Source organism: Procambarus clarkii, chromosome 70 (assembly GCF_040958095.1).
Source record: "Procambarus clarkii isolate CNS0578487 chromosome 70, FALCON_Pclarkii_2.0, whole genome shotgun sequence".
Lineage (NCBI taxonomy): Eukaryota > Metazoa > Arthropoda > Malacostraca > Decapoda > Cambaridae > Procambarus > Procambarus clarkii.
In genome coordinates, this window is record NC_091219.1 from 26,115,900 (window position 1) to 26,139,164 (window position 23,265).

At 37.9% G+C, this 23,265-nt stretch overlaps 1 protein-coding gene across 2 annotated transcripts in view; it reads left to right on the forward strand.

The window, feature by feature from the left end:
* LOC123747601 (cell adhesion molecule Dscam2) overlaps positions 1 to 14,770 on the forward strand; it is a 112,167-nt gene extending 97,397 nt beyond the window's left edge. For both annotated transcript variants that reach the window (XM_069311705.1, XM_069311706.1), the window contains exons 27-35: positions 206 to 324; positions 912 to 1,106; positions 2,625 to 2,771; positions 3,461 to 3,613; positions 3,968 to 4,129; positions 5,353 to 5,543; positions 6,123 to 6,261; positions 9,813 to 9,900; positions 10,312 to 14,770. In XM_069311705.1, the coding sequence (XP_069167806.1) occupies positions 206 to 324; positions 912 to 1,106; positions 2,625 to 2,771; positions 3,461 to 3,613; positions 3,968 to 4,129; positions 5,353 to 5,543; positions 6,123 to 6,261; positions 9,813 to 9,900; positions 10,312 to 10,399 (1,282 nt within the window). In that variant the 3' untranslated portion in view covers positions 10,400 to 14,770. The remainder of the gene's footprint in view (positions 1 to 205; positions 325 to 911; positions 1,107 to 2,624; positions 2,772 to 3,460; positions 3,614 to 3,967; positions 4,130 to 5,352; positions 5,544 to 6,122; positions 6,262 to 9,812; positions 9,901 to 10,311) is intronic.
* The last annotated feature ends 8,495 nt before the right edge of the window (positions 14,771 to 23,265 follow it).

Sequence of the window (23,265 nt, forward strand, 5' to 3'; positions counted from 1 at the left end):
ATGTGAATTAATAGTTGTGAGTGTGGGTGAGTGCAGTGTAGCAAGGCTGGAAGCCAGATTGTTTGACCAGACCACACACTAGAAGGTGAAGGGACGACGACGTTTAGGTCCGTCCTGGACCATTCTCAAGTAGATTACTTCAGCCACGTTATTGTGACTCATCGCCTGCAAGCCAGACCGTAATATACCATGTGTTTGTCTGCAGGTCTGCTGGCGGAGAGTGGGTGACAGCAGCCGTGAACGGGGAGCAGAGGTCTTTCACCGCCAGGGACCTCCGATGCGGCACTCTGCACCACTTCTACCTCACCGCCCTCAACCACATCGGTATGAGTACCACAGCTGCAGCAGCATTAAACACCTCTTGTTCCCCCTCTCTGCTTCACCGTGGGTTTGTAAGACATTCCCATCTTCAATCTTTTCCCTTATCACCACCTTATTGCTGTGTTTTCTTATTCTTCATATATGTATAATTTCTTGTATGCTGTGTTCAATAATATTTGCTTTTGTCTCTGCAGACCTGCCTCATGTTCTGTCGTTAATCTGATTTGCTGGAGTTATCTAATATATGGGGTGCTACTGTATTCATTTAGTTTCAACTTTCAATTATGTAAAACATTTTAATCTTGTGCTCATGTGTGTGTTGAGAGGTAGATGGGCGAGTTGATTTGAATTGTGATAAAGATGGGTTGTTAAATTATGGAGCACGTTACCAGGTGACGTCGTAGACGTGGGATCGTGTTTTAAGTGTAGGTTAGACATATATGAATAAGTTCAGGCGGGGAGTAAATGACTGCTGCCTCTCATAGAAATAACCTAAGCAACTCTATCCCTTTGAGATGTATTTCTTTCTTGTCTCAATAAACATACTTGAACTTGAACTCTCAAGGTCAACACCTCCTCTGTGCCAACAGGTACAAGTGCGGCCTCATCAACAGAGGCTGCTCGTACTAAAGGCCGGCCTCCCGAGGCTCCTCCGCAGTTCCAGTTCGTCACCACTAACAGTTCACAAGCGACGCTGTACCTGGCCCAGTGGGGCGACGGTGGCTGCCCCATCACCCACTTCAGCGTCCAGTACCGCCGGGACTCCATCAGACACTGGACCACTGGTAAGTCTTAGAAAGGATTTCAGTGATATATTTATTTATTTATTTATTTAATTATTTATTTATATATACAAATAGGTACATTGGGATTTGAGGATACATAGCATAGTAATTACATTCTTGTAAAGCCACTAGTACGCGCACCATTTCGGGCAGGTCCTTAATCTAAGAAAATTTTATATTTTGTAAATTATTCTTTTATGAAAATTATCTAATTTATATTAATTAGGAAGATATTATGTTCTAGCAGCTATAGCAGTTTGCCAAGTGACTATACAAAAGGGTCAAACATGCATGAAAAATTAGGACAGCTAATACTGGCACCAAAGATCCAGGAAGCAGTATAAATAAACACAGGAAAATAAATGTAAACTCCAACGGTAGGTATACATCCTAGTCAAACTTGGCAGCCATGAGACGATAATGAAGACATTCCTCTCGATGTAAACTACAGATCATTCAGTAAACACAATAGAAAACAGCTGATCACAATATCAGTCACAGCTGATATCAGCCAAAATACAGGACAGGGAACCAAGCCCATCTACAAAAGTCAATCTACAATGGCAGGGAGATGTCCTTCACGAGTAAAATTTGGACAATAATGGAGCCTCCAACACCAAGCGTACACACATGGGAAGAATCCAGTCAGTGTAATCACGAGATATTTAGGTATGGCATAATCAAATTTTCCTTCCAAGACAATGTATAGTGCTCCACACATCCGGCAGAAGAGCATGTATAAAATGTCAACAGTGGAGTGTCAAGTTTCTCCTGGCCGGACTGCTATAACAGACTGTTGTAGTTGGAATAAAGAAATGACCAGCCAGACCGAATATCAAACTAAAGGAGGCCAGTGAACTGAAGCAAAAGGAATTAGTTCTGGTACTCTCATGGCTGGCCACCAAGTGAAGGGTGTTGGCAGTCTGTCTTACGGGGCTATTCATGCCCGTGCCATCTCTTGGCTGGCTTAATCTTCATCAATCTGCAGAGTGAACAACTTAGGACAACTTTCCAACTGTATACTTATGAGCCATCATGATTGTGATATATGATTGTCACAGACATTCAGCTAACTCGTTAAATACAGTTGGCTTCGTTCTGGACTCACAATTGGGAATCCGTTTGATTTCCTGGCAGGCCAGAAATGATTTGGTATGTTTCATTTCACCTAATGGCTCTGTTCACCTAGCAGTAAATAGCTACTCGAGAATTAAGCAACTATTGTCCGGTTTCATCCTGCAGAGGGTCAGTCGTTCAACCTAGGGAGGGAGGGTCCTTGATATAAGTAGTGTGTGTGTGTGTACACACAGGCTTCCTGTCCCCAACAAAACAAATTATTATAAATGATTATCAATACACATGAACACAAAATGTTCCCTTTACAAAGCTGGCGGATTAGCTGTTGTTGTGGTAGATGGATAAACTAAAGTGTCTGGTGGTGTTTTTTAACATGACCTTTCATACATAATAATTACAAATAGCCTTTTGACATGGACTGAGTACCTTTGTCTCTGGTAGTGGGCAGCGAGGTGCCACCCGCCCGCACCTTTGCCGTGGGCGGACTGGATGCTGGTGCCCGCTACGAACTGCGGGTAACCGCCCACAACGCGGCAGGAGCTACACCTGCCCACTACACTGTCACTACACCAGGCATGGGACACACAGGTATGTACTATCTAAATGTTTATACTAATTTGACACAACCATTCCCACATAAGTGATAGTACCCAGAGCCCCAAAAGGCATTCACAGCAGGACTTTTGTACCCACAAATTAAAATTACTGTATTAGAATCCTCAGGGGCATGGCAAATGCTGGAATCTAACATTAACCTAGTCTACCTTGAGGTGCTTCTACCTTGAGGTGCTTCCGGGGCTTAGCGTCCCCGCGGCCCGGTCGTCGACCAGGCCTCCTGGTTGCCGGACTGATCAACCAGGCTGTTGGACGCGGCTGCTCGCAGCCTGACGTATGAGTCACAGCCTGGTTGATCAGGTATCCTTTGGAGGGTCTAGGTCTAAATTAACAATTCTAGGCCAAGTATACATAATCTTAGACCTAATTTAGTGCATACATGCACTATACTAAGCCTAAGAAAAATCTGATTTAGTTATTACTTTCTTTCTCGGGGTCCTCAGCAAAATACAGTACAAAACGTAGACTCATTTTGAGTGAAACAGTCCAACTGTGTCATTTTATCTAGAGTCGCTGTGGGTACTGTAATTACTGGATGGACAAGTTGGCTGGAAAAAATTTCAAAATAGGGTTGTATCCATGAACTTGGTACGAGTGTTAGGGAAAATTTTAAATTAAGGTCATTTCCTATCTAGTGTTCACAAATCTTGGGCACCCTGCAGGAGTGGGAGGTGTGGGCGCTGGTGGGAGTGTGTGGGGGAGCGCCCCGTCCAGCTCCCCAGTGTGGCGTGACCCCCGGGTGCTGGTCCCTGCTGCAGTCTCCGCCATGGCTCTCCTCCTCACTGTCGCCACCGTCTGCATCTGCCTCAGGAAGCGTGAGTATTCTCTCTCCTGGGAAAAATTACATCTTTCGTTTCTGTTAAATGCATAATACTTCCTCCGCAGAGGTGTATATTGTTTTCATGTTTTGTTAGCATATCCTCTTTCCTCACAATTAATATTAATAGTATATTTGAATTAAGTATACCTTAAAACTTGTTGTAGTAAAGTATCATAAAGTAGATTTTTCCAACCTTTCTAAAAATCACAAGAATAAAGGTTTTGATGCAGTACAATAATGCCAATTAGGTTTGTTGCAAATTTTTCATAAGTATGCAGTCTATAAGTGCTACGAATTTTGGAAACGATCACCATCACAATATGACAAGAAACATGTTACTTTTACACAGGTCCCTCCAGCAGCCCGGCACAGAAGGAGGTGCCAGACGGAGTAACAAGCGCAGCAGAGGAGAAGACCGCGATGCAAGCGCGTGAGGATGTCTACACCACCGTCAGGAGACCAGCTCCTACACCTCCCCAGCAGCAGCAGCAAGATATCAGAGATAACACAGGTTTGATAGACAAAAGGTTCCTTGTATTAATCACTCATCTGTCTTCTTTTAACTTCCTGATAGTGTTTCACACCTCTGCTCACCCTTAACTTAAATGTACTAGTTTTGCATAATCATTAAATGTCATATCCAAGTAACGTATAATCATACACATTACTATGTGCTACGTGTTGCAACCTGTCCTTAGGGAGAAGATCCCCAGGTAATAATAACTTCAAAACCACCATGTAAATTATTGATATCTACTACCTATAATATCACTACAGTACTATATATTATCAACTCTGTCCATGGTTAGAATAGGTTCCATTACTTTTGGTTATGTTAATACAGTGTGTTATTTTTAAAAAATGTGAAATATGGCATTCAAAAACTGTGTGTGTACCCTAAAATTTCATATACAGAAAATCTTATTCTCAAACCCATTTCAAAGAAAATGAGTTAAGAATAGACTTTTTATATTTTAAACCAACTACAGTACTTATATTACAATAGTTATAACCTGAGAATATTCTCTGTTTAGGACTAAGATTAACTTAACAGTTTACAGGTAGTATTGAGAAAATCAGTAGGAGCCACGATGAGGATTCAAACCCACGCACTTGGTACTCCCAAGGTCCACGCCCTAGATCACGTGAGAGTACCAAGTGTGTGGGTTCGAATCCTCCATGTGGCTCCTACTGGTTTGCTCATTTATACATCACGTTACGGTAATTTCATTATGCGCAAGTAGACTATTATTGGAACCATAATGTACTTTCAGATCATCACAAATATCTAGATAACTATCCAGGTGGTTTGAGAGGGGGGTTTGGTGTCTGTACAAGACATGATCGATATAGCAGGATCCTGCAGGATATCAACAGCAGCATGATACATTTGTTTCCAGTGCAAATTCCAATATGAAAAACTGTTCATTTCCCAAATAAGTGCAGCACATACCCACCCTTTGCAAGTTGTTTAAACTGTACATATATAATACTGTCAACTAAGCAGCTAGATTTATTTGTCATTTATAAGGTGAAATAGCTCAACCATAATTTTGTACCTGCTGTATCTTGACTTTGCAAGTCTTTAAGACAATTTGATAATGGCAGAATATGCTCAAGAAGGTGCTTTTCATAAAAATTCTTTTAGCCTTAATTCATCTCAAAGAATTGTTCTATTACTGATCAGCTGACACCCTAACGTTATTCAACTTTGTGACTGATTTTTTCCTGCAGGAGAGTACAGCGAGGAGGATCTTTACCCCTATGCCACAGCAACCTTCCAGATGGGTGGAGGGAGCCCCCCTCCCCCTGCGCCACCCTCACCGCCCACACACGCCCACCACCAACAACCACGTGGGCAGAAAGCCTTCACAGCTCTGGTCTACCAGGCACCTTCACTACATGATGTCGATTCTCCTAACATAGTAAGTTGGCTTAACTTAGTACTTTAAGTTGACCCTTCACAGATCCTCATGCCACTTTCATTAATATATCAAAATAAATTTGGATACTGGAGGACACAGCCCATCATGTTTTGGTAGAATGTATCAAAATCTATGATGATTGTGGATATATACCTTCTTCAGAGGTTCCGCTTAGTTAGCAAAGCTCTTTTTTACTAGTGTGTTCTAGTGCCCTTTCTTTTCTTTCTCCTATTGGCTCATTTTTTGAACAAGTTCAGTCATGACCTTTTTGAAATTTTCCCATGCTTGCATGTCATGATCATTTATCAGCTCCCTCTAGGAGAAGCATTTGCCAATCTTTTAACCATTTGTGGAGTTAATGTAGCTCTGTTTGTTAGGCCTCGTTATCATTTTCACTTCCCACTTTACCATGAAGTATGGTTAAATCTTGATGTCATTTCCAAATTTAATGATGTGGTTTGTAATATTCTAATCTATGTTATTGATGTATATAACAAAGGTACTTTTATTGTCATAAGAATGTTAATTTCCTCATTTATATCCATATTTTGCAAATACAGTTCCCATCATTGTTGGCAGAATGAGCGCGAGCCCCGGCCACCGAGGGGGTTTCCTTACGAGGCTTCAGAAACAGAAGAATATGGCAGTGTACTTGACGCCGGGTCTGATGCCCGCTGTCCACCCCATCACCGCCGCCCCTTGCGTCATCTCAGGACCAGTAGGTTTGTCACACTTACTGCTGCATGTGTCATACTGCTGCTCCCCTTAATTCACTTCCCCCACCTCTACCACCACTTAACCTTTACCCCCCTCCCCCCCCTTAACCTTCAATTAGTCCTTGTGCTTTGTTTATGTAGGCCAGTATCAAATTTATTCACGAACTTGCCTTACCGAAAGGGAAATATACACTTATAACTTGGAAATCTCTGGTCCATGGAATACGACCATAAATATTTTTCTCTCTTAAACATGCTTGATTGTCAATGGAGTAGATTTCTTTCCTTAAAAAAAAAAAAACCTTAGTTGAGCTAGTAGGAAACTATTATGCCTAAGAGGCATTGTGTTATTAGTATACAACTGCCTCCAGGTATTTTTCTCAAGTATTTTGAAAGTAATGATAAAAATCACAAGAAAACAGGGAAAGTCTGGCATACCATGTAGACAGCAGTGTGACACGCAGTAGGCCTAGCTGTGTCATTATAGGTTACCTAGTTCATCTTGTTTATAATACAGTATTCTTTTAAAAACAATAACGTGTTTGCCACAAACTTTTCAACTGCAATATTTAGTTACCGTACATGTTACCTTAATTCATTAAGTATAATCCAGTCATTAATATCATGCTTTTGTAGTACTGTAGCTTTACTGTATGCTCAGTAGTTCAAGGTAGTTAACCACCTATGAGCACTGCTTACTCTGCACAGTAATTACCTGACAGATTCTCTATTAGTAGGCTTTTGGGGCTTATGAATCCTTTAATGTGTCATTGCTCTTCTTGATTGTTTTGCACGTTATGAGATTATCCCTTAATTCATTCTCTTCTCCTGCTTTAAACATTTGTGGGGGTATTGGGACACTGACTAATCTTTCCAGTGTAAACCACTGATGTAAAGTACTCACTTCAGTGTTGGCTGTTTTTTTTTTTTTTATGTAAATTATAACTTAGTTGGTCTCATTTTTTTAGGGAGTCCTGCCAGTTCTTTTGTCTTGGTTCTATTTTTTATATAGGCATAAAAGCACTCGTTCTTTCTTAATGTTTTGAGCAAGTTGGCCACCCATACAAAGTATAAGTATACTGTACATCCTTTCCATTGCTTGACTTAGTTGCAGTGTCAACATCCACACGTCTTTTTGGTCTTTTTTTTTTCTCAATTTAAAGAGGCTGTCGATCTTTATCTACATTGCATATTCCTCTCTGTATTTTATATGTAGTGATCATGTTTCCTTTGGTCCTGCTCTATTCTAGGGTCATTAAATTGAGTTCCCTTAACCTGTTTTTGTAACTTGGTCCTCTTAACAGAGGTACTGTACTTGTATTGTTGTTATCCTCTGGACTTCTTCAGTTTCTTTTAGTGATTTATGAGGAGCTATTCCATGCGTGTGCTTCATACTTGTGTACTGGGCTCATATATGCTGTGTAAATAGTCTTGAGGGAGTTCATACTTATATTTTTTAATGCTATTCTTTGTTTGCTACCTGCCCATGTAGACTGAGCCTTTTGGGGCAGTTTGCCATATTCCTCTAGTCTGACACATCTTCATGAGATGTGACCCTTTGTTTCTTATTCATCGAGTACTTCTTTACCAAGTTAAGTGTTTTCAGTTATTGCAGTTTGTCTTCCAAACTTGTACACTAGACTTTTATGTGGAACAGTAACATTTTTTAAGTCTAAAAATAATGCAGTCTACCATCTATTTTTATTTTTGGCTGTCATGTCTTAGTGACCCCCATTATAGAACTGATCAGATCTCCCAGGACATCACTTTTTCCTCCCTCTGAAACATTTTGGCCATCTATTACATTTATCCTCTCCAGATGTTGCATTATTTTCTTACTGACTACTTTTCCAGTATTTTGCAGAGAGTACACATAAGTGACACTAGTTTATAGTTAGGTACTTATATATCACACACACTCACACACTGTATACATATACATATACAAGAGTTCTTACATTCTTGTACAGCCACTAACATGCGTAATGTTTCAGGCAAGTCCTTAATCCCATGTTCTCCAGAATCTGAATCCTTTTTTTAACAACCAGGTACCCATTTTACTGTTGGGTTAACAGAGGTTACAGTTAAGGATTAACGTCTAGTAAATCTTCCATGGCCAGGATACGAACTCGGGACAAAGCCCTCACGAAACGCCAGGCAAGTCTCTTGCCACTACACAAAGGGAACTGTTAAAATGTCCCCGTGTCCTTACAACAAAAGTAACAGACAAGTAGTGTGTTGGAGTACATTTGCCTTTTTTCAAGTTTTCATCAGCCCTCCAGTATTTGATAGTTTTCGTTAACACATTTCCACCTCCAACAGTCATGGAGATACCCAATCTGGACCTAGTGCTTTTGTTACATCTAGTTTCTCAGAAGTGTCTTATTACTTCTTCGGCGACTGCTGTTCTATCTCATGTTGCTTCAGGTTGTGTCATTTGCCACCTTTGATCTTTACTCTGGTTTTGTTTTATAGATCTGTAAGGTCTTATCGAGTTTCTTGCACGTTTCCTAGTCTCATTCCATGTGAACAATTCTCAGTTTCTTCATTTTTTATTATATGATCTTGTACTGTTATTTTTCTCCATTGTGTGACTATGTAACAATATAGACTGGTCCTTGGCTTTTTGCTGCTATATCATTTTCACATGGCTGGTACTCTGGTGCCTCCCTCCATATCTCTATGCCAATTTCTTGTTACATTTTTAATGCCATTATGACCTGTTTTATCACTTTTTGTGCACTGCTTGTTGTATGAAGATAAACATACAATATTAGTGTCAGTAAGATATTACTGACCTTTCTGTCGATGCAACCTACAACAGTTGCCTAACTCCTGAGTACCTATATACTGCTAGACGAACAGAGGCATCAGGTGAAAGGAAACATTAAGACATGCTTTTGTCCTGCTGCAAGAAGAGACCCTGACTACTACTACTTTTCATTAGCTTTCTTTGAGTGGGCTGAACTGTTGCACTTCATGTGTACATTTTTTTTTCTCTATCCTGCAATAATTATGTACAGTACTTGTAGTTGTGTTCCTTAAAGCGCCTATTCCACTACTTCGGAAAAAATGTGAACCAATCCATCTTGACCTCAGTTACCCATTTTGATGGATGGGACAGAGACAGAGCCATTATTTATATTGCTGCCTTTTTCGGTCTCAAAATTTATTTATCTCTTTACAATAACTGATCAAATTTTAATCTACCTACCCTGCAAACACACAACGTAACAGTCCCTATGATTCCCTCATTATAACTTATAACAAGATGTTACAATGTTTTTATGACATAATAAAACATTGTTGCAACTTGGTATATTGGTTGTTACAACTGTTAGGTGTTAACTTGTTGAAACGCTTTAGCAACGTCATAGTTTTGTCGTGTGTTTGGCGGGTATCCATTCATCTACTCATCATTGTAAGGTTATTTAACATGAATCTTTTTGTTAAGTTTAATGTTTTAAGTACTATATTAGCATATAAATTATCTGTACTTAAGTAACATGTAATACAAGTTTTTCTCGTCTGATGTGTGGGCGTCTGGCAACAGGGTCCCCCGCAGCGTCCGGTTCCCCTAAGACACGTCGGCCGCAGCCTCACCACCAACAGCACACCCTTCGCCCGGCACGCCACCCGAGGTACTCATCACAGTTCTCCAGTTACATACTCAGAGAAAGCAAAGATGAGACTCCAACCACTGTACAACTTTTACTATAGTTCGACATGTGCCTTTGAAGCTATTAACAGATGTTAACAGCAATCCTTAATTGAAGTTGTTAATAGCTTAGCTATCAAGCTAACGATTGTTAATAACTAAGCTATTAACAATCCTTAAATTTTAATTCAGTAATCCTCAATTCATACAACTGCACATATCATAAAGAACGGAATGTGCATTATTAGCAAAAGAATGGGAATAAATGCAGATATTATGGCAAAAGATGGGAACTAATGTACTGTAATAGCTAAAGGCTAACATTATATAAAATTTACTTTCAGTCTGTATGGTACATGTCCTAATCTGCCCTGAGAAAAGTGTTGTATTGCAGGAGTCCGGCTGTAGGTCGTCGACTAAGTGAGGGCGGCTCCTCCATTAGGGACCACACAAGTGATGCAGAGTGTGACCTGCGCTGGTGAGGACAATTACTGCCGACATCAAAAATAATTAAGACCATTTGTGAACAGTGATATGGTTAGTAATGAGGACATTTGAGAAAATCAAGACTAATACAACCACCAAGTAAAAATAAGATAACCTTGGCTAACTAATTGGCAACTTGGTATTACAGCATCAACAACACTTTGATTACCGAACTGTAGATGATGCTCTTTAACACTAGATCAGTGCCGTTTACGTGAAGGTCTTGGCATGCAAAGCCCAACAAAGATTATATTAGTACTCTAACCACAGACAGTGAAGGGTGATATAATTTTCTGTTTGCAGAACAGCAACAGCAGTCAAATCGGGATTTTTATTGTTGTTGTCTTTTCTCAGTTTTGTTATACAGGACACACTAAATTCAAATGCAGAAAAGAAGTTTGAGAAGCATACAAAACTGTGACAAGCTATCCTAATTAAACTGAAGTACAGTATGTTAAGTGTTAAAATTTTTTACCATTTTAAAAATCATAAACCACACAAATGAATGTCTCACACATTATAGTCTGTATTATTGCTATACAATTATTTTACATGTACAAATTTTCAATAGTAACAAAAATGCAAGAACTACTGCAAGCAAAATGAGGGAATTTACTATCAGGTTTTCACAAAAATCCAGCACCGAATGTAACGAAACACCTATTTCTGGATGATCCTTAGCGACTCTGAAGCATTCTTATCGAGATAGCGCCATGCAAGGCAAGTGGGTCACATCAGTCTGTTTGGCACACCGGGAACCAGAACCAAAACCTGGCTCCCCCCTTACAGAGGTACAGAGAGCAAGTGACAATTCTCCACCCCCACTGGGAAAGCATCCAGAAAACCAGCAAAGCTTTACAGACAACTGGAGCATTAACAGAGACCAGAGCCTCAAATGCCAAACAACTCCACAGACAAGTCACACAGAACAGAAACGTTCAAAACTGGTATAATTATGTAATTATTACATAATAATAATTATAATTACATAATGAATGCCACCACCAGGCAACCTGGCTTCCACATGCAGCCATCTTTCTTCCATGTTCTGAAGCTGATGAACAGCACATCGATTAATCTACTAACCTGGTAGAGAGAAAAAGTCCAGGACCCACCGGAGTTTGTCCAAAAGATGGCGTTTCATTACAGTTAATGCTGGATTTCTGGGGAAACCTCTGGTGGCTCTGTGAAGCTAAACACAGACAAAAAATGGGACTTGCCAGGGAGGAGAGGTGGTGTGCACTAGGACAAAGAAGAGAATCCAGGCCGGAAGAAACAGCCCAAGGCAACACATGACCATTTGGGACCAGAGACATTAACCAGGGTGCCAAAACCCCAAGCCTGGATATCAGCCCAGGATATGTTAGAGGAGATTTTGGTCAGTGCAGCATACTTGTGAACATCATGGGCCCAAGAGTATATCACAAGCTGGCTAGATTTGATGACACTGCAGACAACTTGGAAAACAAGCCTTGGAACAGGGGACCAAGGAAATGAGATCAACCAGCAAGGCATCCACCGAAGCAGAACTGGTGACCCACAGGTAATGTCGAAGAGTCGCCACCAGACAAGTGATGCACCCCTCTAGACAAACCCAGCATCAATGGACCCCTCTGAAAGATGGCCAACTCATTCTTTGCCAGAAAAGAAGGCAGCTATAAATGAACAAACCACCCACCAGGACAAAAGGAGGAAAGCCCCCACCTCTGGAGAAAAGCCTGGTGCATCCTAACCCTACAGCCAGAGGCAATAGTCAACAAAAACATAGCTTTGAGAAAGATATTAAAAGCTGAAGGGGGAATTGTAAAATGGTGAGAAGAGGCAGGCCAACACCCAGTCAAGAGACCAGTATGGCTCAGGAGCAGCATGAGCTGTCTGAAGATGAAAAAATGCATGAAACTACTTGCAGAATGGAGCCAAGGAAAAGTCAACAATAAACAGAAGCAGCAGTGGCTTGGTCAATGCCTATCGATATGACTCAATAGTATTAGGCAGGAGATGCCGATCTAGAAACAACTAAGATGAAAAAGAACAAGCCAGCCTTAACGGAAACTTCCAAAAGACAACAAAGAAACAGTGGCAAAACGAACACTAAGCAATCTTGAACCAGTGAAGTAGTGCACATAGTTGAGCCTATCTTCTGAGACAGGAACTGTCAGCCTGTAAAACCAGGTGCATTTGAGGTGTGATGGTCATGTGGGAGGTTGGACAGAGAATGAAGGTATTCAAATCTAAAGATTGAGGATATGCCATAGGTCTGCCAAGTCCCTCTTTGCCTGGTGACTGCTGCATGTCATATGAACAAACATGCGAGCCCAAGTGCACCCCAGAACAACCAACAATCTCCCTAGCCAAGGGTCCAAACAGAGGAGGCAAGAACTCTTGAATAACCCTAAGTGAAGCTCTCCACCTCGGTGGCCTGGCCTCTCATGGATAAACTCCCAAACACACCAGAGATGTCAGCGCAGGGGCGGTACTAGCGGGCACCCTGGGAAGGAACGCAGAGCACAACATCTCTATAAGGAGGCCAGGTTTTGGCTGTGGTCCCCAGTAGGCCAAACAGAAATCCCACATCTGATGGACCCCATTTGCATAGAGCAATCTCTAAATAGCTTCAGCAAGCCACTGGGGGGCTCCCCCCAGAAATAATTTGACCTGTTCGTTACATAAAGTATGAGAACTTTATCTAGGTTTCTATATCAAATACTATATAACTAAACTAATAATCAACATTAACAAAATATACAAAGAAGCTATGTAGGAACATGGCCTCCCCTCCCCGTCCTCCTCCCCCCTGACCACACAACCAAGTACATTAATCTACAGTACTGTGTAAAAAGAAAAGTATTTCCAAAACCCTGTTACTAATATTTCAGCAGTTGCTTATCTGTCTGTATAAACAAACTAATTTTAGGAATCTGATTTATATACAAACATGAAATAATTAAAAGTTAATCTCTGCTAAATGAATGTTAAACCACAACTACTACGGGTCTCCTTTTGTAATGAGCTGTCAGCCCCCCTCGACTAACTATAAATAAAAAAAAGTGCTTCCTATAATTTACTGTATTCTCTATGGATTTTCATCCCAAGATTACCTTTAAAAGCAATTGGAAGTATTTAAACAATAAAATATTAATGAGGGCATTGCTTAAACAATACCAATCCAAGCACAAGGAACTGAATACAGTAGTTTCATGGGTCACAGAAAAGTTGTTGGTTGCTTATAACTTGGTTGCTTGTACAGCAAGTCCCTTGCCGGGCGCTGGTTACTAGCACGTCCCTTGCCGGGCGCTGGTTACTAGCACATCCCTTGCCGGGCGCTGGTTACTAGCACGTCCCTTGCCGGGCGCTGGTTACTAGCACGTCCCTTGCCGGGCGCTGGTTACTAGCACGTCCCTTGCCGGGCGCTGGTTACTAGCACGTCCCTTGCCGGGCGCTGGTTACTAGCACAGTCCCTTGCCAGGCGCTGGTTACTAGCACATCCCTTGCCGGGCGCTGGTTACTAGCACATCCCTTGCCGGGCGCTGGTTACTAGCACATCCCTTGCCGGGCGCTGGTTACTAGCACATCCCTTGCCTGGCACTGGTTAGTGTCTGGTCAGTTAGTGTCTAACTGTCTGGTCTCTTACTAAGTCAACATCAGTTGCTGATTAGTCCAGCTTCGATTAGGCTACTCGGAAGTTGTGGCTGGCACTGCTAAATTTAAAAAAAAATTCATGTTAGCCACTAGTTACTGAGTAACTTTAAGTTGCCTGTAATCTTGTCTAACACTGGTAAACTGTCTCATTTCCCAGAAGTTCAAATCAGGCAGTGCAGTCATAAATCAGTTTTCCTCTGATACTGGATCAGTTAATCATCTGATCAGACATTAATCACTGATAACCCATCCCAGAATTATACGTCTCCTTTGCCTCTTGAGTCTATCTCTGTGATAATATTGCCAAATTTGTGAATGTTAACAGCAATTTAACTTCAGACCTATATCAATCATATAAAGTACTTTGTATTAATACATATTAACTATATATATATATATAAATACACCAAGTATATTTGTTCTGTACATAAAACACGACATTGTTTTTGTAAATAACTTCACAAACCTGGTGTTATGTCTGAACATGAATTATATTTATCTAAATCTATTTATAATGTTTCCAGCATACATTACAGATTGATTAAAGTTTAATTTTATCCTACATTTTGGTCATAATACAGCTGCATCAATAACCAAACCCCATACGTATCACTGTGGCACTATCTCTGATATAGGTGTTTATATTGGGGTATCTTTATACAGATTACTCATTAACTTTTCCTGTTTGTATGCCCTTGATGTATTTTTATAATAAATTCAAAATACATTGTTATGTCCTTATTATCATGAAAATACTAAACCTGAAAATGGCCTTACCGATCTTTCTTTGTTAACTTTACAATAAATGGATGTTACCTTAAGAAATGAAAACGAAGTGCTGTGCATATCTACTGAAGGCCACAGGATGGGTGACCGCCGACAGCCTCATCCTTGGCTGGGGGAACCTTCAATAAGCCAAAGAGTTTTCTAATCCAAGATAATGTCATGTCATATCCTACATGTATATTACACAAATTACATATATACATAGACATTATTATATATATAATTTTATACAAAATGTGATCCAAAATATCACAGGTAACAACATTTTACTCACTTGTCATAGGTGATATAAACTTAGGGTCTGAAAAATGTAAAGTAACTGTTTACAACAATAATATATTATTAAGAAAAATTTGTTGAAAAACATGTAATAATAATAATAAAGAGCTGAATAAAAAATGGGTAATGAAAATTAAGTAATTTCTATAATATTTCTTCACTTAGAGAGTATTTTGAATGGTACTTATATGGGCATATGTATGGTACTTATAACTGCATATGTATGGTACTTATATGGCATATGTATCGTGCTTATTATGGTATACGTGTGGTACTTATAATAGGAAATATATGGTACTTATAATGCCATATGTGTGGTACTTATAATAGCAAATGTATGGTACCTATAATGGCATATGTATGGTACTTATAAAGTCATAAGTACGGTACTTGTAAAGACATATGTATGGTTCTTATAAAGACATGTATGATACTTGTAATGGCATGTGTATGGCCCTTATAATGGCATATATATGGTACTTATAATGACATCATATGGTACTTATAAAGACATAAGATGGTCCTTATAAAGCCATATGTATAGTACTCATAAAGCCATGAAAAGTACTGAACTTATAAAGACATGTATGATACTTATATTGGCATATGTATGGTACTTATAAAGGCATATGTATGGTATTTACAAAGACACATATATGATACTTACAACGACATATCTATGGTACTTAGAAGGGCATATGTATGATACTTATATGGGCATATCAATGGTACTTACACGAGCCTATGTATAATACTTATATGGCCATTTTATGGTCATGTGTATGGTACATATATTGTTACGTGTATGGTACTTATATGGGCATGAGAATGGTACTTATATGGGCATGAGAATGGTACTCCATTCTCATGCCCATATAACGTGGGTTCCTAAAGGAAAGGTTCCTAACGTCAAGAAAAGGTCAATTTAAGGTGTAATCGTCTAACCTACCACAGGACCCAAATCAGAAAACGGGACAGTACGCCACTTTAGCGACCAGCTTACATTTTCTGCCACACAGCCTTTTGCCAGGAAAGAATCGCAGCCCAGGCGAAATCGTCATTTTTCTCAAAACTCAAAATCAAAACTATCCATAGAATCGCTTTGAAAATGGTACCATTGTGTTTACCACAGCAATTTATATTTCTTTCTGTAAAGGCTTTCTTTGCTAATTTTCAATATGAAGGCCTTTACACACATATTTACCGAGATACGGCCGTCTCAAATATAAAAAGTTTCATCGTGTTTTCTCAACATACTATTAAGAAAAATTTGTTGAAAAACATGTAATAATAATAATAAAGAGCTGAATTAAAAATGGGTAATGAAAATTAAGTAATTTCTATAATATTCCTTTACTTAGAGAGTATTTTGAATGGTACTTATATGGGCATATGTATGGTACTTACAACAGCATATGTATGGTACTTATAACAGCATATGTATGGTACTTATAACTGCATATGTATGGTACTTATATGGCATATGTATCGTGCTTATTATGGTATACGTGTGGTACTTATAATAGGAAATATATGGTACTTATAATGCCATATGTGTGGTACTTATAATAGCAAATGTATGGTACCTATAATGGCATATGTATGGTACTTATAAAGTCATAAGTACGGTACTTGTAAAGACATACGTATGGTTCTTATAAAGACATGTATGATACTTGTAATGGCATGTGTATGGCCCTTATAATGGCATATGTATGGTACTTATAATGACATCGTATGGTACTTATAAAGACATAAGATGGTCCTTATAAAGCCATATGTATAGTACTCATAAAGCCATGAAAAGTACTGAACTTATAAAGACATGTATGATACTTATATTGGCATATGTATGGTACTTATAAAGGCATATGTATGGTATTTACAAAGACACATATATGATACTTACAACGACATATCTATGGTACTTAGAAGGGCATATGTATGATACTTATATGGGCATATCAATGGTACTTACACGAGCCTATGTATAATACTTATATGGCCATTTTATGGTCATGTGTATGGTACATATATTGTTACGTGTATGGTACTTATATGGGCATGAGAATGGTACTTATATGGGCATGAGAATGGTACTTATATGGGCATGAGAATGGTACTTATATGGTCATATGTATAGTACTTAACTCAGCCCGTCCTCCTAAGGTTCCTAACGTCAAGAAAAGGTCAATTTAAGGTGTAATCGCCTAACCTACCACAGGACCCAAATCAGTAAACGGGACAGTTACGTCACTTTAGCGACCAGCTTACATTTTCTGCCACACAGCCTTTTGCCAGGAAAGAATCGCAGCCCGGGCGAAATCGTCATTTTTCTCAAAACTCAAAATCAAAACTAGCCATAGAATCGCTTTGAAAATGGTACCATTGTGTTTACCACAGCAATTTATATTTCTTTCTATAAAGGCTTTCTTTGCTAATTTTCAATATGAAGGCCTTTACACACATATTTACCGAGATACGGCCGTCTCAAATATCAAAAATTTCATCGTGTTTTCTCAACATACTATTAAGAAAAATTTGTTGAAAAACATGTAATAATAATAATAAAGAGCTGAATTAAAAATGGGTAATGAAAATTAAGTAATTTCTATAATATTCCTTTACTTAGAGAGTATTTTGAATGGTACTTATATGGGCATATGTATGGTACTTACAACAGCATATGTATGGTACTTATAACAGCATATGTATGGTACTTATAACTGCATATGTATGGTACTTATATGGCATATGTATCGTGCTTATTATGGTATACGTGTGGTACTTATAATAGGAAATATATGGTACTTATAATGCCATATGTGTGGTACTTATAATAGCAAATGTATGGTACCTATAATGGCATATGTATGGTACTTATAAAGTCATAAGTACGGTACTTGTAAAGACATACGTATGGTTCTTATAAAGACATGTATGATACTTGTAATGGCATGTGTATGGCCCTTATAATGGCATATGTATGGTACTTATAATGACATCATATGGTACTTATAAAGACATAAGATGGTCCTTATAAAGCCATATGTATAGTACTCATAAAGCCATGAAAAGTACTGAACTTATAAAGACATGTATGATACTTATATTGGCATATGTATGGTACTTATAAAGGCATATGTATGGTATTTACAAAGACACATATATGATACTTACAACGACATATCTATGGTACTTAGAAGGGCATATGTATGATACTTATATGGGCATATCAATGGTACTTACACGAGCCTATGTATAATACTTATATGGCCATTTTATGGTCATGTGTATGGTACATATATTGTTACGTGTATGGTACTTATATGGGCATGAGAATGGTACTTATATGGGCATGAGAATGGTACTTATATGGTCATATGTATAGTACTTAACTCAGCCCGTACCTCCTAAGGTTCCTAACGTCAAGAAAAGGTCAATTTAAGGTGTAATCGCCTAACCTACCACAGGACCCAAATCAGAAAACGGGACAGTTCGTCACTTTAGCGACCAGCTTACATTTTCTGCCACACAGCCTTTTGCCAGGAAAGAATCGCAGCCCGGGCGAAATCGTCATTTTTCTCAAAACTCAAAATCAAAACTAGCCATAGAATCGCTTTGAAAATGGTACCATTGTGTTTACCACAGCAATTTATATTTCTTTCTGTAAAGGCTTTCTTTGCTAATTTTCAATATGAAGGCCTTTACACACATATTTACCGAGATACGGCCGTCTCAAATATCAAAAATTTCATCGTGTTTTCTCAACATACTATTAAGAAAAATTTGTTGAAAAACATGTAATAATAATAATAAAGAGCTGAATTAAAAATGGGTAATGAAAATTAAGTAATTTCTATAATATTCCTTTACTTAGAGAGTATTTTGAATGGTACTTATATGGGCATATGTATGGTACTTACAACAGCATATGTATGGTACTTATAACAGCATATGTATGGTACTTATAACTGCATATGTATGGTACTTATATGGCATATGTATCGTGCTTATTATGGTATACGTGTGGTACTTATAATAGGAAATATATGGTACTTATAATGCCATATGTGTGGTACTTATAATAGCAAATGTATGGTACCTATAATGGCATATGTATGGTACTTATAAAGTCATAAGTACGGTACTTGTAAAGACATACGTATGGTTCTTATAAAGACATGTATGATACTTGTAATGGCATGTGTATGGCCCTTATAATGGCATATGTATGGTACTTATAATGACATCATATGGTACTTATAAAGACATAAGATGGTCCTTATAAAGCCATATGTATAGTACTCATAAAGCCATGAAAAGTACTGAACTTATAAAGACATGTATGATACTTATATTGGCATATGTATGGTACTTATAAAGGCATATGTATGGTATTTACAAAGACACATATATGATACTTACAACGACATATCTATGGTACTTAGAAGGGCATATGTATGATACTTATATGGGCATATCAATGGTACTTACACGAGCCTATGTATAATACTTATATGGCCATTTTATGGTCATGTGTATGGTACATATATTGTTACGTGTATGGTACTTATATGGGCATGAGAATGGTACTTATATGGGCATGAGAATGGTACTTATATGGTCATATGTATAGTACTTAACTCAGCCCGTCCTCCTAAGGTTCCTAACGTCAAGAAAAGGTCAATTTAAGGTGTAATCGCCTAACCTACCACAGGACCCAAATCAGAAAACGGGACAGTTCGTCACTTTAGCGACCAGCTTACATTTTCTGCCACACAGCCTTTTGCCAGGAAAGAATCGCAGCCCGGGCGAAATCGTCATTTTTCTCAAAACTCAAAATCAAAACTAGCCATAGAATCGCTTTGAAAATGGTACCATTGTGTTTACCACAGCAATTTATATTTCTTTCTGTAAAGGCTTTCTTTGCTAATTTTCAATATGAAGGCCTTTACACACATATTTACCGAGATACGGCCGTCTCAAATATCAAAAATTTCATCGTGTTTTCTCAACATACTATTAAGAAAAATTTGTTGAAAAACATGTAATAATAATAATAAAGAGCTGAATTAAAAATGGGTAATGAAAATTAAGTAATTTCTATAATATTCCTTTACTTAGAGAGTATTTTGAATGGTACTTATATGGGCATATGTATGGTACTTACAACAGCATATGTATGGTACTTATAACAGCATATGTATGGTACTTATAACTGCATATGTATGGTACTTATATGGCATATGTATCGTGCTTATTATGGTATACGTGTGGTACTTATAATAGGAAATATATGGTACTTATAATGCCATATGTGTGGTACTTATAATAGCAAATGTATGGTACCTATAATGGCATATGTATGGTACTTATAAAGTCATAAGTACGGTACTTGTAAAGACATACGTATGGTTCTTATAAAGACATGTATGATACTTGTAATGGCATGTGTATGGCCCTTATAATGGCATATGTATGGTACTTATAATGACATCATATGGTACTTATAAAGACATAAGATGGTCCTTATAAAGCCATATGTATAGTACTCATAAAGCCATGAAAAGTACTGAACTTATAAAGACATGTATGATACTTATATTGGCATATGTATGGTACTTATAAAGGCATATGTATGGTATTTACAAAGACACATATATGATACTTACAACGACATATCTATGGTACTTAGAAGGGCATATGTATGATACTTATATGGGCATATCAATGGTACTTACACGAGCCTATGTATAATACTTATATGGCCATTTTATGGTCATGTGTATGGTACATATATTGTTACGTGTATGGTACTTATATGGGCATGAGAATGGTACTTATATGGGCATGAGAATGGTACTTATATGGTCATATGTATAGTACTTAACTCAGCCCGTCCTCCTAAGGTTCCTAACGTCAAGAAAAGGTCAATTTAAGGTGTAATCGCCTAACCTACCACAGGACCCAAATCAGAAAACGGGACAGTTCGTCACTTTAGCGACCAGCTTACATTTTCTGCCACACAGCCTTTTGCCAGGAAAGAATCGCAGCCCGGGCGAAATCGTCATTTTTCTCAAAACTCAAAATCAAAACTAGCCATAGAATCGCTTTGAAAATGGTACCATTGTGTTTACCACAGCAATTTATATTTCTTTCTGTAAAGGCTTTCTTTGCTAATTTTCAATATGAAGGCCTTTACACACATATTTACCGAGATACGGCCGTCTCAAATATCAAAAATTTCATCGTGTTTTCTCAACATACTATTAAGAAAAATTTGTTGAAAAACATGTAATAATAATAATAAAGAGCTGAATTAAAAATGGGTAATGAAAATTAAGTAATTTCTATAATATTCCTTTACTTAGAGAGTATTTTGAATGGTACTTATATGGGCATATGTATGGTACTTACAACAGCATATGTATGGTACTTATAACAGCATATGTATGGTACTTATAACTGCATATGTATGGTACTTATATGGCATATGTATCGTGCTTATTATGGTATACGTGTGGTACTTATAATAGGAAATATATGGTACTTATAATGCCATATGTGTGGTACTTATAATAGCAAATGTATGGTACCTATAATGGCATATGTATGGTACTTATAAAGTCATAAGTACGGTACTTGTAAAGACATACGTATGGTTCTTATAAAGACATGTATGATACTTGTAATGACATGTGTATGGCCCTTATAATGGCATATGTATGGTACTTATAATGACATCATATGGTACTTATAAAGACATAAGATGGTCCTTATAAAGCCATATGTATAGTACTCATAAAGCCATGAAAAGTACTGAACTTATAAAGACATGTATGATACTTATATTGGCATATGTATGGTACTTATAAAGGCATATGTATGGTATTTACAAAGACACATATATGATACTTACAACGACATATCTATGGTACTTAGAAGGGCATATGTATGATACTTATATGGGCATATCAATGGTACTTACACGAGCCTATGTATAAATACTTATATGGCCATTTTATGGTCATGTGTATGGTACATATATTGTTACGTGTTATATGGGCATGAGAATGGTACTTATATGGGCATGAGAATGGTACTTATATGGTCATATGTATAGTACTTAACTCAGCCCGTCCTCCTAAGGTTCCTAACGTCAAGAAAAGGTCAATTTAAGGTGTAATCGCCTAACCTACCACAGGACCCAAATCAGAAAACGGGACAGTTCGTCACTTTAGCGACCAGCTTACATTTTCTGCCACACAGCCTTTTGCCAGGAAAGAATCGCAGCCCGGGCGAAATCGTCATTTTTCTCAAAACTCAAAATCAAAACTAGCCATAGAATCGCTTTGAAAATGGTACCATTGTGTTTACCACAGCAATTTATATTTCTTTCTGTAAAGGCTTTCTTTGCTAATTTTCAATATGAAGGCCTTTACACACATATTTACCGAGATACGGCCGTCTCAAATATCAAAAATTTCATCGTGTTTTCTCAACATACTATTAAGAAAAATTTGTTGAAAAACATGTAATAATAATAATAAAGAGCTGAATTAAAAATGGGTAATGAAAATTAAGTAATTTCTATAATATTCCTTTACTTAGAGAGTATTTTGAATGGTACTTATATGGGCATATGTATGGTACTTACAACAGCATATGTATGGTACTTATAACAGCATATGTATGGTACTTATAACTGCATATGTATGGTACTTATATGGCATATGTATCGTGCTTATTATGGTATACGTGTGGTACTTATAATAGGAAATATATGGTACTTATAATGCCATATGTGTGGTACTTATAATAGCAAATGTATGGTACCTATAATGGCATATGTATGGTACTTATAAAGTCATAAGTACGGTACTTGTAAAGACATACGTATGGTTCTTATAAAGACATGTATGATACTTGTAATGGCATGTGTATGGCCCTTATAATGGCATATGTATGGTACTTATAATGACATCATATGGTACTTATAAAGACATAAGATGGTCCTTATAAAGCCATATGTATAGTACTCATAAAGCCATGAAAAGTACTGAACTTATAAAGACATGTATGATACTTATATTGGCATATGTATGGTACTTATAAAGGCATATGTATGGTATTTACAAAGACACATATATGATAC